Source organism: Trichosurus vulpecula, chromosome 1, assembly GCF_011100635.1.
Source record: "Trichosurus vulpecula isolate mTriVul1 chromosome 1, mTriVul1.pri, whole genome shotgun sequence".
NCBI classification, from domain to species: domain Eukaryota; kingdom Metazoa; phylum Chordata; class Mammalia; order Diprotodontia; family Phalangeridae; genus Trichosurus; species Trichosurus vulpecula.
Genome location: NC_050573.1, coordinates 194,782,329 through 194,803,370, shown reverse-complemented (window position 1 = coordinate 194,803,370; position 21,042 = coordinate 194,782,329). Strand labels below are relative to the sequence as shown.

At 39.4% G+C, this 21,042-nt stretch overlaps 1 protein-coding gene across 2 annotated transcripts in view; it reads right to left on the bottom strand.

The window, feature by feature from the left end:
- The window catches only part of CARMIL1 (capping protein regulator and myosin 1 linker 1), a 380,656-nt gene extending 361,296 nt beyond the window's left edge, over positions 1-19,360 (bottom strand). For both annotated transcript variants that reach the window (XM_036765787.1, XM_036765794.1), the window contains exons 1-2: positions 19,179-19,360; positions 14,521-14,618 (exon numbers count right to left, since the gene is read on the bottom strand). In XM_036765787.1, coding sequence (XP_036621682.1) covers positions 14,521-14,618; positions 19,179-19,218 — 138 coding nt within the window. In that variant the 5' untranslated portion in view covers positions 19,219-19,360. The remainder of the gene's footprint in view (positions 1-14,520; positions 14,619-19,178) is intronic.
- Between the last annotated feature and the right edge of the window lie 1,682 nt (positions 19,361-21,042).

Here is a 21,042-nt window from a genome sequence, read left to right as displayed (position 1 = left end):
ATATTGCTGACCTTGTTTGCTCAGATACACAGACAATGTACATGTGTTAGATATAAAGACAAATGCCAAATTCATTAAGTCCTTGCCATGAGAGTAAATCAATGGGACAGCAGCCAAGGTATAGCAATTGACAATATGCTAGCTACTATTCATTGTCTCTGTGGAGGTACTGATAACAACCAGCAAGAGGGGATAAAATACTGAACTGGCTCACAGGTTGTGTACTTACAAAGAGACAAAACTCATTTTACACAGAAAAGTTCCCCTAATAGTCTGTGGTATTCCCCACAAACCATTATTACTTTGGGAAAGGACAAAATGCTTAAGGTTTACTTAGTAACTCTGAGAGCAGATAATAATCCCTAGGGGACAAATTGCTGAAAGGGGGGGTTTCAACAGCCTGATAATTCATAAATAGTTAACTTGAAAACAGTTCTGATAAAAAAAGCATGTCGCTCAGGAGACTTAAGATGAAGAGTCAGGGCAATAAACCAGTAAAGTATCTCATGAAGTAAATCTCTGCAAACTGGAGTCAGTATTCACCAATATAAATAATATCTCTGTAAGGCATTGCTCAGAGTTTTATAGAATGCATAAGCCTGTTTTCCTACATTTTTGAAATTTCAATAACTACTTTCCTAAGGATGCTACCAAGGAAAAGACCAATAGTACAGGTGTTGAAGAAATAAAGAGCTAAATTTATTCTAGCTATCAAATAAGCCTAATTTAGGCCTTGGGCCTTCAGGTTATACTTAACCTTAAAGAAAATATCAACATTTCTATTTTGCTCTCTGTTTCATCCTTATTCTTGACAAGTAGGATATAAAATGTGGCTTCTCTCTTGTAAGACTCCCAATGTTGGTCCAAGAGACTAGGAATTGCTGAAATATAGAGAATATACCATCACTAGTCCAAGTTTTTACTATCAGAAGCCAGTTTTGAAGAGGGTTCTGTTTCTGGAAAATATTAAAGAGAAACTAAAATTTCTGTTACTTTAAAAAACAAATTCCACTTGCTATCATCTCCAGCCTCCACAGAGAAAAGATTATATTGCTTTGGAAAATTATCATAAGCTGTATAGGTGTCATAAATCCCTCAGGAAAAAAACCTAAAACTAAAACTAAAAGAACACATTTCCCTTTTTTAGGATGCCAAATTATCTTTTTTTAATTGGTTTTTAGTACGAGTAACCTTTCAAATTATCTCTTAAGATGATAACTATATATTTGGCTTATTATTTGCCTTATAACTAAATTTTCCTAATGCATATTTAATTCAACTGCTATATACTTAATCATTTACAACCCACACTGAGAGTCATTTATCAGGAAGTATTCAAGGACATAGGATAAAAATGTCGCTGCTACAAGGGCAAAGTTCTAAATTTCATAATCTAGTTCTCAATGTTTCAGCCAAGAAGAAGCCAAGCCAGATGAGGGATAGGTAGGCAGGAGGCTAGTGTAGACAGTTGTAAATCCCTGGAGCCATGTTTGCAGTTAGCATTAACCAAGAAAGCTACATAACTACTGTATTGTATGTCTCTATAGGGCCTAAGGTAACAAAACAATCACTCCTTAGATCCTTAGTTTTTTTACTATAAAAGGGGGATAATAAAATCTGTAATACCCATGTCACAGAGTTGTTGTGAGACTCAAATGAGATAATGTATAGAGAGTACTTTGTAAACTTTAAGACACTGTGTGTCAGGTATTATTATTATTATACAGAAATTAGAGATCTCCAAAAGCCTCAGATTACATGCAAAAGAGCCATATGCAACTCGAGACCTGATGCAAAAGGATCATGGAGGTAGGCTAAGGACTTTTTATAAAAGAACAATTAATTCTAGACTGATAAATAAGATAAAAATAGTGACAAAGTAAAGACAATAAAAAGAAGAAAAATAGCTAAAATTCATATGTGCTACCTACGTGTTAGGCACTCTTCTAAGCACTTTATAATTATTATCTCATTTGATCCCCCAACAACCTTAGGAAGCACATGTTAATCATCCCCAGATGAAGAAAGTGAAGCAAAACAATGGTTAGGTGACTTGCCCAAGGTCACACAGTAAGTCGGATGGATCTGAATTCAGGTCTTCCTGACTCAAGGTCCAGGGCTGTATTCACTGTACCACCTAGCTGCCCAATTTTTAATGACACCATTTTATACCATTTTATATCAAAAGTATTTTTTTCAAAACCCCTATTAATTGTTACAGTGACACAAAAAAGAATTCTAAACTGATCTCACACAATAACCATAGTATTGTGGGCACCATATTTTCAGAGGTATGTAAACAAACTCCTTCACTAAAATTCCTATGCCCTATCGCACTACAAGGGTTCTCAAAGAATAGTCCAGCAGACTGTAAATTTTGGAAGGTCTTACAAAACAACAAACTGTTATTCTGCCATCCAAGGATCAGCCTGGTTAAGATTGTAGAGACTGGCCAATGAGTGAACCTTTTCAGCTACAACACACAAAAACATCTATTAAGATGTGAAGGGGATGCAACATGGATCAATGGAGAGAGCATCCACAAATAACAGTACTGAAAAACCAGACATCACGTATGAGGGGTAAGAATATCAGTGAGTGCTCTGGAAGTCAAGTTCTAAGAAGAACAAAACTGGGTATATTTGGCATGAAAAAGAAAAAGAGAAAAAGTATTGTCACAGGTGGGAAGGTAGGGGGCAGGTGGAAAACATGATAACTGTCTCCAAATACTTCAATAACTATCACATAAAAGAGGCAACCAATTTTTCTGAGCTTCCTCAAAATGCAGGTCTAGAATAAACAGGTGACAATCACCAAAGAAGGATGTTTCAGTTCTGTATAAGAGTCCTCCAATGAATAAATCTATCTAATACAGAAAAAGGTGGTTGCGGAAGGGGGCAGACTTACCTTCACTGGATCTATTTAAGCAGGGACACTGGTGTATAGAGGCCTTAGCAATAGAGGGAGGGTTAGCTACATAAACTCATAGTTCTCTTCCTAATGTAAAAGCATACGAATATACTGGTCAGCAACCACTGAAGACAGAACTTCTGTACAGCTGAACAGATCAGTTCAATAATTTCAAACTCTATGTGCCAGACTTTACACGCTTAAAAATTATCAAGAACTGTTTTTTATGTGGGTTATATCTCAATATGAACTGTGTTAAATATTTAACTGTGTTAAAAACTACAATGATTTAATATTATGAAAATAATTTTGACTTCAAAGAGCCCCTGAAATGGTCTCAAGGACCCCTAGAAGTCCCTGCACCACACTTTGAGAACCACAGGGCTAACATTTGGGCTACGTACCTACTGTACTCAGTCAAATCTATCAGTCTTTTCCAACTGAGTTTCTACCAGTGTCTCTGACTATAAATGCCCTTAGATTAAAATCACCTGAAGCAAGGGAAAAGGTGATTATTAATATCAATGTCCCTCCCCCCAATATACTACAGGTGCTGGCAGGCTGTGGGGTGTTGTTATTTGTGTATCATTGTTTGGCTGTAGGTGCACCCCTACCCCTCCCCCACCCCGCCTTTCGTTCTGGTCTTAACCAAACTGAGACTAGACCAAATGACAATGGTCATACCTAGGTGCCAGGCACTCTTCTAAGTGCTTTATAATTACTATTGCATTTGGACCTCCAACAACCTTAGGAAGCACGTGCTAATCATCCCCACGTGAAGAAAGTGAGGCAAACAATGGTGAAGTGATTTGCCCAAGGTCACACAGCCAGTAAGTTGAATTTATCAGAATAAAAATTCTCGCCTTGAGGCAGTGGACAGAGCCCTGGGCCTAGGAGTCAGGAAGACCTGACACTTCAAAACTAGCCTCAGAATTACTAGCTATGTGACCCAGTGCAAGTCACTTGACCTGTCTGCCTCAGTTTCATCAACTGTAAAGTGATAAAAATAGCAGTGACCTCACAGTGTTCTTGTGAAGATCAAAGGAGATAATGTTTGTAAAGCACAGAGCCTAGCACATAGTAGGCACTTAATAAATGCTTGTTTCCTTCCCATGCCCCATTCCCTAAGAAAAGACATTTGAGGTGGCACTGAATGGCTAAATATGCACATATTTGTTTTTTTGTTGGTTTTTTGTGGGGGGGGGGGGGGAGTTGTTTTCAGAGTTTTAAATCTTAGTGAATCCTAATTGGCAATTTGGGGCAGGTTGGTGGTGCAGCGGAGTCACATGGACCTGAGTTCAAGTTCAGCCTAAGACACTATCTGTGTGACCCTGGGTAAATCATTTCACCCTGTTTGCCTCAGTTTCCTCATTTGTAAAATGAGCTGGAGAAGGAAATGGGGAGCCACTCCAGTATCTTTGCCAAGAAAACCCCAAATGGGGTCACAAAGAGTTGTACCTGACTAATCAACTAAATAACAACAAAATTACCAACTGAATTACAAATATGTCCTCCTCTATTTATAGAGTGAAAGTACAAACATAAGAACTTTCTCCCTATCATTGAGGGACTCCTAATTTCTTCAAGCACTTTGTAAAAGTGATGCATTTAGAGAAATAGTGGGGAATGGGACATAGAAAGGGTATACAGAGTCTGAAAGCAAAAATGAGATCAGAGTCAGAGACAGGGAGAACCTGGTTTTTGTTGGTCTGTGGTTTGGTTTTTGTTTTATTTCACTTTCTCTGAATCCCCAGCACTTAGCACAGTTCCTGGCCTAAAGCAGACACTTAACAAATGCTTGTTGACTGACAAGCCACCTAGTCCAGCCACCTTGTTTTACAAGTAAGGAACAGAGCCAGAGAGAAATGAAAGTATTGCCCAAAGTCACACAAAGAGTAAACTGGGAAGGGATTTGAGGTCTTTTGCCTCCAAAGCCAGCTTCTTTCTGTACCACACTTCTCTACACAAACCAGCCACTTTTGATTGGGAAGAAAAGGGTAAGGAAAAAACACTATCCCTGTCAGAAGTGAATTTTCATTACACATTAACCCATTGTGGCAAAATGTAAAACTGTACAAAGAAATGTTACCATTTCTGACAAAATGAAGGAAAGACGGTCACTATAACACTAATTCAAATTTCTTCATTCAGTTTTTATTTTTCAACTTCCATAATTTTCAAAGAAATGACTTTTTTTTTCCTCCAGATCCTCATGGGCTCTCTCCTGACTTTTCCATTTCTACAGAATTTTTTCATATTACTCAACATTACCCTCCTCTCAGCTGTACCTCATTGCCTCCATTATAGTGATGCTAAATCCCAGAGGCGAGGAAATGAAAGGAATATCTGTTTTTAAAAAACAGTCCTGAAAAGTAACACCCAGTCTTGTATATATTCAACAGCTTTTATCACCCCACACAGTCATTTGACTCACCTATCTTCACCAGAGAAGAAACTGGGGCAATGAGCATACATAGGGAAATAAAATTCAAATGCGGCTCAGATAACACCTAACTGTGAAGGTCTGTGCCCAGCTTCTAAGTCTAAGTGAAACTGGCTCCTAGAAAAGAAGAGAACTTTCTACCTGCAGGAAGAGGGCAAGGATTTCAGACTTAGGATAAGCCCTATGCCAACGAGATTCCTAGTCTGAAAGTCCATGGGTTAATTATCATAGTTGTTGCCAGTTCTATTGGTTTTTGACACATCCAAAAATGGAGGTCGATATTTTGCTGCTGAACTCTAAACACATTCTGAGTGTGCTCAGGCACTCACCTGATATCTCCATTTTTCCCCAAGGGAAAGTTCTTTTTTCCTAGAGTAAGGTAACTTCACCCAGGGCCTTACATTTCAATGTAAGTGATCCCTCCAAGAACAGGACAAGATTACTGGACAAGAACTGGAAAAATTACTGACCAGATGCCTTATGGGGCAAAGGATTATAATCTCAAAGTAGCCAAGAAAGAAGCATTTTAAAAAATCCAAGAAAAGCACACATTTCTGTGTGGAACTTCTTTAGAAAAACTACCTTAGTCATAGGCCATTACTAAATAGGCTTAAGCTTTTACAATCTGGAAATCTGGATACTGGTCAGGACTGGTCAGGCAAAATGAACTTGGCCTAGGTATGGAAGTATAGCTATTCCTGTGCCACTTCAATATTTGAGATTTAAAACAATTGCTGGTTTAAAACAATTGCTGGTAGATTTAAATGACCCAGATGAGTTCACAGTTTGGGAATAACTATTTTGCTTCTGGGCTTAAGAATAGACTAATTTTATCTGTTTAAGAATTTTTTAAAAAATCCTTCAAAACAATGAAAAGTAGTATTTGAGTTTATATTTACACTAATGAAATACATATATGCATATATATATATATATTATATATAGCACTGCCAAGTAAAATATTTGATACATAATGGCACCCAAATAACGCCTCTCTGATTTTCAACTTTGTCTCAGTGGTTAACACATGCTTAATTGTCATCATGATGCTCTAACAGAGCTAAGAGACGGAGTTCTGTGGGAAGAATAATTTAAAGGGCTATGGGTAATTCAGGCTCATTTTTATTTTTTAAAAGGACATAAATTAAAAAGCCATTTGTTCACCTGTGCTGCCCAATAATTAAAAGGGAAGTTTTGAGTCTTACTCATAGTTACACTTTGAGAATGGAAATTAATGATTGACAGATAACACAAGATAAAAATCACAAGGTTGTATTATGGCTTGGAAACAACTAAGATGAATCCAAAAAAAGACAAGTCTAATGTTTTTGGAATCATCACAGGGAGAGACATGTGACATATTCAGTTCTCTCTAAGGGTCTTTTAGTACACAGACAAGAAGGGGGTTGACAAGAAAAATGTAGCTTACCAATTTCCTCAATCCTTCTTGACACCTCACTCAGTCAAAATCCTAACAGTCTCAGAGATTTCCAATGAGAGCTAGAAGAATAGGGATGAGGACTAAACCTACAATTCCATGAATAAAGGAAGCCCCTGGACAAGGGAAACTACCTCTACCAATGTAGGTCAACCCCTTGTCTGCAACTTAAAGTCTTAGAGAGTTGCCTAGAACACTGGGAGCCTAAGTGATTTGCCCAGGGTCACACAGCTAGTATGTGTCTAAGGCAACACTTGAACCTTGGTCTGTCTGGTTCTCAAGCCAGCTTTCTATCCACATGCTTCTTCTCCAGGAACTACAAGGGATCTTAAAAGTCACATACATCATACCAATACATTTAGGAAGTAAAAATAGAAAGGAAGAGAGCCTGGGCAACACCTACCCATTTGTCTAATCATCCCCACCATACAATGCATCACAAAATAATTGTAAAGGGTCCTACCATTAAGAATGGTACTACCTAATGTCTGGAGCTGAAATTCACTATCCCTCAAACTTATTTTAAGAGTTTCAGAGACTAAAAAACTACTTCCCATTAAAAAAACTTGTTCTAAGGACAATCTATCTTTCTTCCTCCTAAAGTTCCATGAGTTTATAGGCATACCTTGTTTTATTGCACTTCACCTTATTGTATTTCAAAGATATTGCATTTTTTTACTTACAAATTGAAGGTTTGTGGCAACCCTGCATGAAGCAAGTCTGTCAGTGCCATTTTACCAAAAGCATGTGCTCACATTGTATCTCTGTGCCACATTTTGATAATCTGCATAATATTTCAAACTTTTCCTTTATTACCGTATCTGTTATGGTGACCTGTGATCAGTGATCTTTGATTTTACTGTTATAATTGTTTTGAGGCCCACAAACCTCACCCATATAAGAGGGCAAACTTAATTGATAATATTGCATGTGTTTTCTCTACTCCACCTACCAGCCAAATCCCTGTCTCTCTCTCTTTCCTCAAGCCTCCCTACTCTCTGAGACAGGATAACATTGAAATTAGGCCAATTGATAACCCTATAATGGCCTCTAAGTGTTCAAATGAAAGTAAAAGTCAATCCATTCTGCAAACGTCATTGTAGTCTTATTTTAAGAAACTGCCACAGCTACCCAACCTTCAGCAACCATCAACCACCCTGGTCAGTCAGCAGACATCAACATCGAGGGAAGACCCTCCACCAGCAAAGATTACAAATCACTTAAGGCTCAGATGATGGTTAGCATTTTTTTTTAGCAATAAAGTATTTTTAATTAAGGTATATACTTTTTTTAAAAGACATGATACTATTGCACACTTAGTAGATTTCACTATAGTGTGAACATAGCTTTCAGATGCACTGGGACACCAAAAAATTCATGTGACTCACTTTTTTGCAATACTTGCTTTACTGCAGTGGTCTGGAACCAAACCCAAATATCTCCAAGGTATGCCTGTAGATGATTTCTACAGAGAAGAACAATTAGATGGTTTCTACATCTGATCAGTCTTATCAGATTCACTTCTCACCTTGTTTTGTAGTCACATATTAAGAATGCTTTTGGCAAAGTGGTCCCAAACATTCTAAGTGTCAATGTCCACTGCTTTGTTCAAGGCACCTTAGCACTGTGATTCCCTTCTCTTAACACTATGATCCTAAAGAAGGGGAAACAGAGCTCAGAGGAAGGGCACTTCTGGAAAGGAAAGAGGCCTTTTAAGTCAATTGAAATCTTGGATATGTCCCTTCTTTACCTTGTATTTCAGTAAGGAGGAAAGCGCCCCAGCATCAAGTACTCATGCACCAATGTTATCAGTTTTTAAAACAGACATGGGATAAAATAGTTTCTTCTTACCTTTTATGTAAAGTACATCATATAAGGAAAAAAATTGTTTCAAAATCTCTATACATATAAAAATCAAGAATAACTGGCATAAAACTGGGATTTCTGACATAGAATCAAACACACTATGAAATGGAAAAGATGACCTTGGTTATCATTGAACCCATTCATTTTTTTTTTATCACTGTTGTCCTTTAAAAAATTTTATTATATCAGACATTTTCCTCTATGGCACTATCAACCCCCTTTCAGCTCTCTCTCTCTCTCTCTGTGTCTCTGTGTCTCTCTTTCTTTCTCCCTTTCTCTCACACATACACAAACACATACACACAAGTCTCCCATTGTCAAAAAAAAAAAGAAAGAAAAGAAGTTAAGCAAAACTGATTATTAAGTCAAAATTCTGAACACACAGTTCCCCACCTCCCTATCAAGGGAAGCATCCCACTATTTCTGGCTATTACTCCCTTCAAAGGCTTGAAATGTCACACAGCAAAATGGCCAGCAAGGTGGCACAGTAGATAGAGAACTGAGCCTGAAATCAGGAAGATCTGAGCTCAAATTCAGTCTCAGACACTTACTGGCTGTGTGATCTTGGGCAAGTCATTTAACCTATGTCTACCTCAAATATAAAATAGGGATAACAGTAACACCTACCTCTGAGGATTAAATGGAACAATATTTTTAAAGTACCTGGCACATAGTGGATGTTTAATAAATACTGGTGTCCCTTTTTCTTCCCAATATTAAAAAAAAAAACCCCATCAATACAACACAGTTTTAAAATAAGGCCACAGACCTGGGAGCAGAGAGATACAGGTTCTACTCCAAGCTCTACCACTATCTACCTGCCACTAGGAGATAGAGTATCGCCCCTCTCCTCCCCACCTCCTCCCAGCTTTTCTATTCCTTCTGAGTAGAAAGTAAGCTCCTTGAGGACAGGGACTTTCTTTTTGTTTGTATTTGCATTACTAACTTGTCAAACCTTAGTTTTCTCAACTGCAAAATGAAGACAATAATACTGTATTTCACCACATAATCAGTCACATCCTGTGTGGTTTTTTTCAGTCCAAAAATGGGTTTATGACCTTTCATCACATAATCATCGCATGGTATAATTCTTCTCATTATGCTGCTTAAAAGGTAAACAGAGTAGCAATGTATTCACCAGAGGCAGATGAATACGCATTTGAGCAGTGAGCCTAGAATTCTCAGCTCACCAGCACTGTCAGTATCCAATTTTAACATATATTCACGAGTATTCCATGCATCCTAATCTTGCACCAAAGACAGTTTAATAATAATAAATGATTTTTAAGTAATACTAGCACAATTTTTTTAAAGCTTCACATAATGATCACACCCCACCTTTTTGCAAAAAATTCTCATAAAATCTTCAATGATTATGCAGTGAAAGGCAAGTAGCCCCTACTTCCCAAGACTGTGGTGAAAATTAAATGAGACAGAATTTGTAAAGTACTAAGCACAGTGCCTGGCATACAGTAGGCACTTAATAAGTGCTTGTTGCATGACTGACTAAAATAGGAATAGCATTGGTTTTAGAGGTACATGGCCTGTATTCAAATGCTTATTCCATTACATAGTAGCTATATGACCTCAGAGAAGTTTATGACTTTTCTGAGTCTTTATTTTCCTCATATTTAAAACAAGGGGTTAGATTAGACATCCTTTAAGATTGCTTCCATCTCTAGATCTAAGATCTTGTCATTTAACTTGAAAAAGTGACTTAATGATCTCATCTGAAAAATTAGAGTTTAGGCTGTAGTGTAGACGAACTCTAACGCCCCTTTTAGCTGTAACATTCTGCAAATCCTGTGATGATGCAGTAGACCTGGCTGCACATAAACCATGTCATTTACTTTTTTCCTCTGAAAGTGTCTATAATGGATCTTCCAGCTACGAGGCTAATTCAGAAATAGTTTAAATTGTTGGCAAGCACGTATAAAAAAAAAAAGGCAGAAACAGAGACAGGAAAACACACTCCTTGGAAGAAAGGGAAGGAGTCAGTGAAGTACAAGGGTAAGGAGGATGGCATAGAATCACATGTACAAGTAGAGAATTCTTTTTTAAGACCTTGGCATTCTATAATAACTCCCATTTCTAATTTTTATTCTAGTGGTTTAATGTTTTGGGAGAACTTTGTTTTTCCACAACAATTCTATAAGGCAAGTAATACAAATAGTGTTATCTCTGCTTCACAGAAGAGGAAACAGCGAAGGAAAATAACTTGCCCAAAATCACACAGCTGGTAAATATTGGCACCAGGATATAAACCTAGTTCATCGAGTCAAAAACCATTTATTAAGTGCTATTATGTGTCAGGCATTGTGATAAGCTCTGGGGATGCAAAGAAAGTGCAATAAGAAGCTCACAGTCTAATGATCTCTGCAGACTCCAGGGCCACGGTTTCTCTGCTTCAACTCACTACCTGTACTAGCCAACTCAATACAAATGAGCAATATGCTATGGCAGTGAAAAGAACCATTGTGATTTGTGGCTAAATAATAGGAAACATATGCATAAGGGATGTGGTAGTCCTGCTGTACACCCGTGAGCTCTCATCTTTACTTCTAGTTGTGAACATTATGTCTCTGCAAAGACACTGATAAATTGGAGTATGTTCTAGAGGACAGTGACCAAGATCATGAAAATACAAACTATGGCATAGGAGAAGCAGCTGAAAGAACTAGGACTGTATCTGAGACACCATCATGTGAAGAGATTAGACTTGCTTTACCTGGTCCCTGAGAATCAGGTGCAATGGCTGAAAGTTACTGATTTAGATCGGATGTGGCGGAGTCAGAAGTAGGACCAAAGGGTACAAGTTCCAGGGAGGAAAATTTTGGCTATACACTTCCTAACAATTAGAGAAGTCTAAAAATAGATTAAGTTGGTTTAGAGGGGAATGGATAGACTTTCTCTCAGCAAATACAAGCAGATCTTGGAAGGCCATTTATTGGGGATATTGTACATTATTCGAGTAAGGTTGGTAGACCAAGGGTTCCTAACCTGGATCCACAGACCTCTAGGTTTCAACAGGCACATGAACATGGAACATGGAAAAAAAAAACGCATCTTCATTTTCACTAACTCCTAACTGAAATTTAGCATTTTCTTCAATTGTTTAAAAGCATTATTCTGAAAAGGGGTCCATAAGTTTCAACAGGCTGCCAGTGGAGTCTATGATATAAAACAGATGAAGAACTTCTGACCTAGACCCTAGATGATCTCTGAAGTTCTCCCAACTCATATCCTATAATTCTGCATAAAACAAAATAGATAATACATAGTAGTAATTGTAAATTGTATAGAAACTTGCATCCCACTTTAATGGATTGGTAACAAATAGAAAAGAAGAAATTAAAAATATAAAGGACAATTGAAAATTTATGAAGCTGAATTAGTGATTAGAACTTCATTTAATTTAAAATTATTGGGGGTAAGTTCCTTCTTGAAATCTAAAGCTAAAATAAATTTGAGCTTGCTAGAGAGACTTTCTAAAGGCTGAAATTATTACTTTTAGCAATTTTTGCCCATATAAGTAACTAAAAACCACAACAAATTTAAACCAAGCTCCAAGTTTATTACCTGAGCAACTGCTTAAAATCAAAATCTGGGAAAGAATAGTTCATTATTTCAATCAAGTGCATAGTTCTGCTAAAATTACCTAATTCTGAAAAAAAAATTATGAATTTCTTTAAAAAGGTCTTTTCTAAGCTCCGTCAGTTATTTTATATACTATGAGTAAAATCCAAATTATGATCAATGTAAAGGAAACTTAACATGCTTGATGTTGTGTGCTAATAATTGCACAGTTTTAAGAAATGTAATTCAATGAATTTGTCAATTTACTTGTTAGGGGAATAAAAAACTTTTCTGACCCATATCAAGATTGACAGGCATAACCTTGATATTTATGGGGTTCATAGTTGTGCTGTTGTAAAATACATTCATTATTAATACCAAATACTATGAAGTGCCCTTTTGTTTAAGCTTCTATGATATTCTATGATGTGAAAATTCAAAAAAAGAGAGCCCTTTCCTTGAAGAACTTACCACTATAAACCTGCCTTACATTACAAGACAAAAACTATTCCCAGAAAAAGCAAAAACAACCCTTTTATATGCTGGATTATATTAAATCAGGTCTTATTATTTTAATAAAGCATGCTCAACATATAAATGAAACAGAATCTTGACCCCAACAATTCCCTACTGGTTGCCTTGGTATATATAAGCACATTTTGTTGCAGGTCAAAAGTCAATCAAGCTTTACTGCTTCAGTGAATCTGTCATCCTGACCTATAAACATAGATTGCAAAGAAATAGAGGTCATCAATCAATATGCACAGTCCCTACCTATAATCACTAGGGATGGCAATCACATATCCTAAAGCTACTTACAAAAATTCCTAAGAAAGCTGTTCCTCCACTGAAGTCCTACTCCAAATGCCTCATCACAGCACGGAGGTGACCCTAGTTTATTTCAGCGGAAAAGAAACTCCAGCAGGTAGAATCAAGCTGGAAAGATTTAGACTGAGAGATAGATAGGCTTTGTCTGCCATCTGAGGAAGAGCCACAGCAGCTCATGAAACTAAGATGAGGAGGGGCCCTAATCTGCAGCAGTGGAAGGGGTGTTCACAATAATAAAATCAGATTTTTTTTTTTGAGAAATACAACTCTCATTTAAGGCAACAAAGATTTATCAAGTGCATACTTTGTGTCAATCACTGTGCCAAACACTGAAGGAGATGCAAGGTTTTTATATAAGACATGATTCCCCTCCCTCCATGGATTACAAGTTAAGTGATTGCATCTTCAGGAAAATGTATAAAATGTACTTTTCTACAATAAATTTAACTCAACAAACTTTAAGTGTTTATTATGTGAAGGATACTGTGCTAGATACTGACAATACAAAGATTAAAAAAAAAAATCATTCCTGCCCTCAAAGGGTTTACGTTAATCAGGATATCAGTATCCCTGACATCTGTATTACTCTGAGACTAACTAACAGGGAGAGACACAAAATAAAATAATTTTGGTTCCATACAAATTGAAACTAGAATAGATGACCATTTTTAAAACTGACTGGCAAGCATTAAAATCCAATTGCCACATTTCTCTTAAGCCACAGCTCCATCACAAATGACTCAATTTGAATGTTGTATGAGTTTCAATCTACCACATAAGATAATACTGACTTACCTTAGTTCTATCCTCCTGTGAACAGGCATGCTATACTCAAAAAAATAAGTGATAGCCTAAATTACCTTTTGTTACATCAAATATCATACATGCAATGTTGCATTTTGTCACGGATACATTAGTATCCATTCAAAAAATTTAAGCACCTACTATACGGAAGGCATCATTCTAGGAACTGTGGAGGAATACAATGAAAAATAAGACCAAATCCCCTCACATCACAGAGCATCAAATTATTACTCATAGCATAGATAAAGACAACAGTCAAGAAAAATTACCAGGATGGCATGAGACAAGAAACTTCATTTTTCCTCCCATTACTATTTGTATTTGTTATAAATAACTCACTTAAATAACATCATATTTTGCAAAATAAATTGACAAAAGACCATAAATGATGACAAAACACATGGCTGGGTTTTATAATCTAAAGGAATTAAATGTCCAAAAAGTAGATCACCAAGATATTTCTATACTTTGGATATACCAATACTCAATTAAAAGATCTCCCAGTAAACACAAAATGATTTTCAGATCTTTCAAACAATGTATCCAAAAGAGTCCTACACAAATGCAAAACCAGTCTGCCATACAAATTAAACCAGCAAAAATGTGGAAAGTACATTTATACTTCCAAATCATTTTAATGGGAAAAAATGCTTACCAATACTTTGTTTTCTACTTTGTCTCCCTTGACTTCCAACTTTACTTTCTTTTTTACTGCAATTTTAATCTTCCTGCCAATAACATCCTTGATACTTTCTGCAAAAAAAGAGAATGGCTTAATTATATACTGTCATAACAAGAAAAAAAATCAATTAGAAAGAGAGAAAAGGGATGATTCTTCTAGCAAAGGAAATGTTAATATCAAACTGTTCTCATTATTATCAGATATTCTGAACCCAGCATTTATTAGACACCAACTTTCGCTGAACTAGGAATAGTGAGAGAGAAGCTTAAAACTTGTTTCGATCCTGGAAGAACTTATAATTTTATTATGGAGACAAGACATACACATGAAACAGATTCCTAAAACAACAAAATGACCAAAAACTAAACGTATGACATATAATAAGCACTATAGGAATTCAGAAGAGAGAGGTCAATAGGTGCTAGAAGCCAAGAAGGCCTCTTAGAATTCCTGGTTTCTTTTAGAACTCAGCTGAAGAAACACCCTCTCCATGAAGACTTTCCTGATCCTTCCCCCATACAAACAAAGCTCCTAATGAACTCCCTCCCCAAAACTACCTGACATTCATTCTATATATATCAAGTGTATCATACATCATTCTGTGTATGCATATGTATACATGTATTTACATATATATGTGTGTATATATCTATATATATGTATACACATACATATGCATACATATGTGTATATATATATATCTTATACTTACATGTACTTGTCACTCAACTAGCATTTATTAAGGACCTACTCTGTGCCAGGCACTATACTAAACATTGGGGATAAAAAATAAGGAAAAAAAACCAGTTCTTGTTCTCCCAGTCTAATAGGGAAAAACAATATGCAAACAACTGAAAAACAAGCTACATAAAGGATAAATTGTGGGTATTCTCACAAGGAAGGCATTAGGATTAAGACTAGGAAAGCCTTCCTGCAGAAGGGGAGACTTTAGCTGAGACCTGAGGGAATATATGGAAAGTAGGGATCAGAGATGAGGAGAGAAATGTTCTAGGAATGGGGGGATAGACAGTGAAAGAAGTCAAAAGAAGGAAGAAAACAGGTCAAGATGGAACATCCTGTGCCAGGAACTGTAAGGTCAATGTCACTGGATTGCAGAGTACATGGAAGGGAATAAGGCATAAAAAGACTGGAAAGGTAGGAGGGGGTCAGGTTATAAAAGATTTTGAATGCCAAACAGAAGAGTTTCTATTTGATCCTAGAGGTAACAGGGAGCCACTGGAGTTGGAGCAGGGAGAGACCTGACGCAGGGACACCAACCAACAAACTATGGCAATAATCTAAGCGGGAGGTGATGAGGGCCCATACCAGGGTGATGGCAATGTCAGAGGAGAGAAGGGACCTTATACAAGAGGTATTGTAAAGGCAGAAATGACAAGACTTGACAACTGATTCAATATGGAGGAGGGGGGAGGTGAAAGTGTGGAATTGAGAATAACACCTAGATTGTAAGCTTGAGTGACTAGGAGGATGGCAGTACCCTCAACAGTAATAGGAAAGTTAGGAAGAAGGAAAGTCTGGAAGGAAAAATGAGTTCAGTTTTAAGCCCACTGAGTTTAAGATGCCTGTGAGAAACACGGTTCTAGAGTTCTAACAGGCAGAGATTAGAGGTTAAGAGAGAGATTAGGGCTAGACAAGCAGATCCCATCGTCATCTGTATAGAAGTGATAAATGAAACCATGGTAGCCAATGAGATCATCAAATGAAATGTAGGCACCATTAAAATGTTAGCTCCTTGGGGGCAAGGTTATTTTACTTTTGTCTTAGCATCCCAGCATAGTGCCTGGCACACAGTAAGTGCTTAACAAAAACTTAGTGATAGAGAAGGAAGTAGACCTTGAAGGACAAGGAACAAAGCATGGGGTGGCAGAGGGTGATTAAGGGAAAAGATCATGTCAGAACATCCAAGGAGGGTTGCCATCATAGTTAGCCCCCACCAGAGCAATACTCTATAGAATTCCAAGATAAGGGATGATAATGGACCCTCATGATAAGGAACCCCAAGTGTACACATGGCAAGGAGGGAAAGAGGCATGAAATGTTTTGTCCAGTTTTATTAAACAATTGTTTTCTAAGAGCCTTGGGTTAACGGCATATAGAGCTCTGGATGAGGTTGTGACACGCAACTAACTGGACAGAGCAGGTCAAAAGAGTGCCTTTCAGTCATTTACAAGGGGGAAAAAAAGGTAAAATGAAAATCAGGAGGTCCTGACCTAGCCCATTCAAAATCCAACTTGGACATCCTGGGGCTGACTAAGTTGTAAAAATGGTAAAATGGGAGTAAGGAAGTGGTCAATCTGGGTAGAGGGACATGTAAACAAACCAGCAAGAAGTGACTGTGCTGTTAATAAATGAGTCGGATTTCAGATTTGCAGTGAACCCTTTTTGTCAGGTGTGTCATGTTCCCTTACCACTAATTTCTAATTTATTTTATTCTATTTTATTCTATTCTATATTATTCTATTCTAATTTATATTATTTACCACTAATTTATTTCAGCCATTTTTTTCTTGAGCATATGTGGCCATCTAAACTTTCTATTACTAAGCAAAGAATAACACATTTCCCTGATTAAAAATGTGCAGTACTTCCTACTGTTAAACTTATCTCCTCACTCCTCAGGTTTCCTAATAAGAATTCCCCTTCCACCTCAAGCCCTCTCCTGATCTAAAAAGGACCTCTCCAGGAGCTCTCAGGATTGGAAAGTGTCTTCCTTGCCTGGGCAAGTTTCTTTTGCATGATGGAAAAGTCCATTCTATCCTGAAGGAGATGTAACACCCTAACTTTTGCATGGTGGAAAAGTCCATTCTATCCTGAAGGAGATGTGACACCCTAACAAAACAAAAAGGCAGAAAAGGCCTTGCAGGTTTATACACACATATACAAATTTATATATATACATATACATGTATATGTATATGTATATATATACATATAAAGAGTGTTACACATACATATACAACTATTATGTATATATATATACACTTGCATAGATGTATATATGTATGTGTATACACACATATGTAAGTATATACATACACACACATATGAAATATACTTGCAGACTGAAAGGGGAGATGATGGAGTGATTCTCCTAGGCATAAAAAAGTAACTTCTTACCCTTTAAATGTAGTCTGAATTTGGCTAAAAGTCACTTTTCCTTTTGAAATTCACCAAAAGCACTGACTTCAACAAAGTCTAGCAACAGTTCGGGGTTTTATTTTTGCATTATTTTACCTGCTGAATTAGCACACACAAAAAGAGCACTAACTTTCCTAAGAATATTTACTGTCTTAAGACAGAAACCAGAGAGACAAATTCCACAAATGCAGACTGATGAGCATTTGGAAACTTCCTCTTGTGGTCTGTGCCAAACATCAGCTGCCTTGAATTGTAGGCTGTCCGGTATGCCAGTGAAGGCTTAGTCAAGGGATGTGGGTCACTGGGGCTAAACCACATATACATACAGATACATACACACACGCACATGCACACACAGAGAGAGCAATAGTAGTCTTCCACTCCCACTTCCACTAAGTCTAAAAACAGTATCTCACACAATCTACCTTAGACTCTAATACCTTTTATGAAGCACTGACCGCAACCTTGTTTTAAACCTGAAAGTCCTGAAACCTATTGCTCATGGCCGAGGACCCTAGACTCCCAAGCAACGTCTTAAAAATGTCTCCCTAAGCATGGTTTACTTCCCCAAGTGTGACTATCTCAGAGGGTCTCCAAACAACAGGTCACCTTGGCTGAGTCACAAAAGGATTTAGGATGGAGGGCGGCGGTTAATCATTATTAAAGGCAAGTTTTTATTATTAACTCTCAATTTCCTGGCCCGAGTTTACGTCAGCCTTTTTTACACCCTCTCCATCCCCTTGCCCCCCCCCACCCCCAAGCTCCACTGGCTACTCCAAGCCACGCCTTTCCAGGCGCAATCGCTTAACCAGAACAGCATGGCACAGTGCTAGCGAAAGGCAGGGACTGCGGAGCTGGGCGAGCGCGCCGAGGGTGGAAGGCAGAAGCCAAGCCGCCAGGAGGATGGATGATGCGCTCTGGGGTGAGAGAGGTGGGCATGTCCTCAACCTCCTCCAGCCGCCACTACGCCCCCAGGGCTGCTGCGAGGAACTTCCTCGGAGTTTGTGGCAGACTGGGAGGTTTAAGCGCTCAGCCAGGTTTTCCTTCCCAGCCTCCCGAACTCCAAATCGGAGCCTCCCTCCCTACCATAGCCCCTCCCCTCTCTCTTCCCGTTCCCTTCCCTCCCCTCCACTCTCTCTGCAAACCTCTCCTCCAGCAGCGTAGCGTAGCGCAGAGGCAGCCGCGGGAGAGCTCGCCTCTGCCCGCCGCCTCCCAGCCCCGAAACCCTCTTGTAGCTTACTCAGTCTCCCATCTCTCCTTCGCATTTTAAGACACTTTGATCTTTTTTCCCCCTTTCTTTTGGGGGCGGGGGGCAAAACGATAGTAGCCAATAGCCCTGAAAAACTTCCCTGCCAACGCTGCCAAACCTTGGTCCTCGCTTGGAGTCATCCTGGGGGGAAGAGGGAAAGGTGAAGGTGGGATGGGGAGGAAGGAGATGGAGAAATACAACAAATAAACATCGTGAATCTTACCTATCAACTCTTTGGGCACCTCTGAGCTCTCTTCGGTCATTGTTGGCCTTTATGGAGGGGTACGTAGCTGGTTCAACTATAATTTATTATTTCCACCCTCTCCTAAGCACCTGAAAATTTTTTTTCTTTAAAGAAACAGATGCGGCTCACAAATGGAGCGGGGAGGAGGCAGGGAGGGAGGAAGATTTTTAAAAAAAAAGGTTGCTGCCCTCCCCCCACCAAAAAAAAAGAGTTGCAAATAAGAGATGACTATGTGGCTGCTACATGACGACTCCTCTTAGGTTCCTGGCGAAGGCTGGACAGGGGATACGGGTGAAGCAGCGCACCGGGAGCCGGGGAAGAGGCGGCTGGGACCGCCCGCTGCAGCCGCCGCCACCTCCGCTGCTGCTGCTGCTGCCGCCGCCGCTGCTCCTGCTGCGGCTCCTCCTCTCACTCCCTCACTCGCTCCCTCCGCTCCTGCCGTCTCCCTCCCGCTGGGGCTCTCGCTTCCCTCCAGTCCTCAGCTGCTCTCGCCTCCCTCCTTCCTGCTCCAGACACCTACTGGCCTTAGGTGAAAGCGGAAGGCGTGGGGAGGGGGGCGGAGGAGAGGAGCCCTGGAGGGGAGGGGAAGGGAGGCGGGGAGGAGGAATAGGATTTCCTCGCTTTCTAGCCGTGGCTCCCCGCCCCGCCGGGAACTGCTGGGCGCACGCAAACCCGGCCCTCCTTCTCCTTCTCCTCCTCCTTCTCCTTCTCCTCCTCCTTTCTTCTATCCTCCTCCTTCTCCACCTCCTTCTAGTTACTCCTCACCTCGCGAGAGCCAGCCTTCCCGAATGGACCCACTCTCGGGCCTCCCGCCGCCCCAGAGCCTGCCCCGGGTGTCCACACACCCGGCTGGAGGCATGGAGGAACTTGGGCCGCCAGACCTAGTTACCACCCAAACCACAAAATCCCTGTGCCTGGAGAGGAGACAGGAACCGGGGGGCCATCTGCTGGCTGCAGAAAGAGGAGATAGGGAGGCCTGAGCTTCTGCGGTGCGGGGAATATCTTCTTACGTGGGGGGGTCTCTCCTGTTTTCCTCCTTTTGGATACTAGGTCGCAATGGAATATAAGTGAGAGAGCAGCACCAGGTTGGCCATCATATTGCTTTGCAAAGAGACAGTCCCTATTTCTGGAGCAGTTTAATAACCGCACCCCCCACCCACCCACCCATTACATGTCATTTTATCTGCAGTATTTATTTTCCATCTTCATGTGAGCACAAGCTAAGCAAAAACCTGGAAACACAAACCATATGGTGAGGAATGACTCTGGGCCTCCCCCCCAGCCCCATACATCTTCAAGCATGTGCTTGCCAGACATTTGAAATACCCGTCATTTAAATTGTAAAAGCAGCTTGAGAGAAACCCCAGCAACTGTTGCCGCAGCCTCCTATTCTGTTCTCCCTCCCCCTCTACTTATCAGGATCATAGATTTCAATCTCACAGGGGCTTAGAGGCCCTGGAGTTTAAACCCCCGCACCCATTTTACAGATGAAGAAACTAAGGCTGAGAGTTCTCCCCATCCCACCCCCACTCACCCCCGTTAATTTTGAAAGTTGTATGGATATATGGAAGTTGTATGGTCATTTCAGAGGCACTATGTCTGGAGCCTGATCTGTAGCAGTTTGAGGACCTAGGATATTTGTGTGTCAGATTATGCCTATTAAATCTGGACTAGGAAAGCAAACATTTTCCCAGCGAGGATTGGTTTACAAGAGAGAAAGGGAGAAAAGGAAAGAGGGAAACTTGAAGCTTTGGATGTCTCATTTGAAACAGATCTCTGTGAACACTGTAAACAAGTCACTCCCCAGCTTAAAGTCTTTCAGGCATCCCTCTGCCTATATACA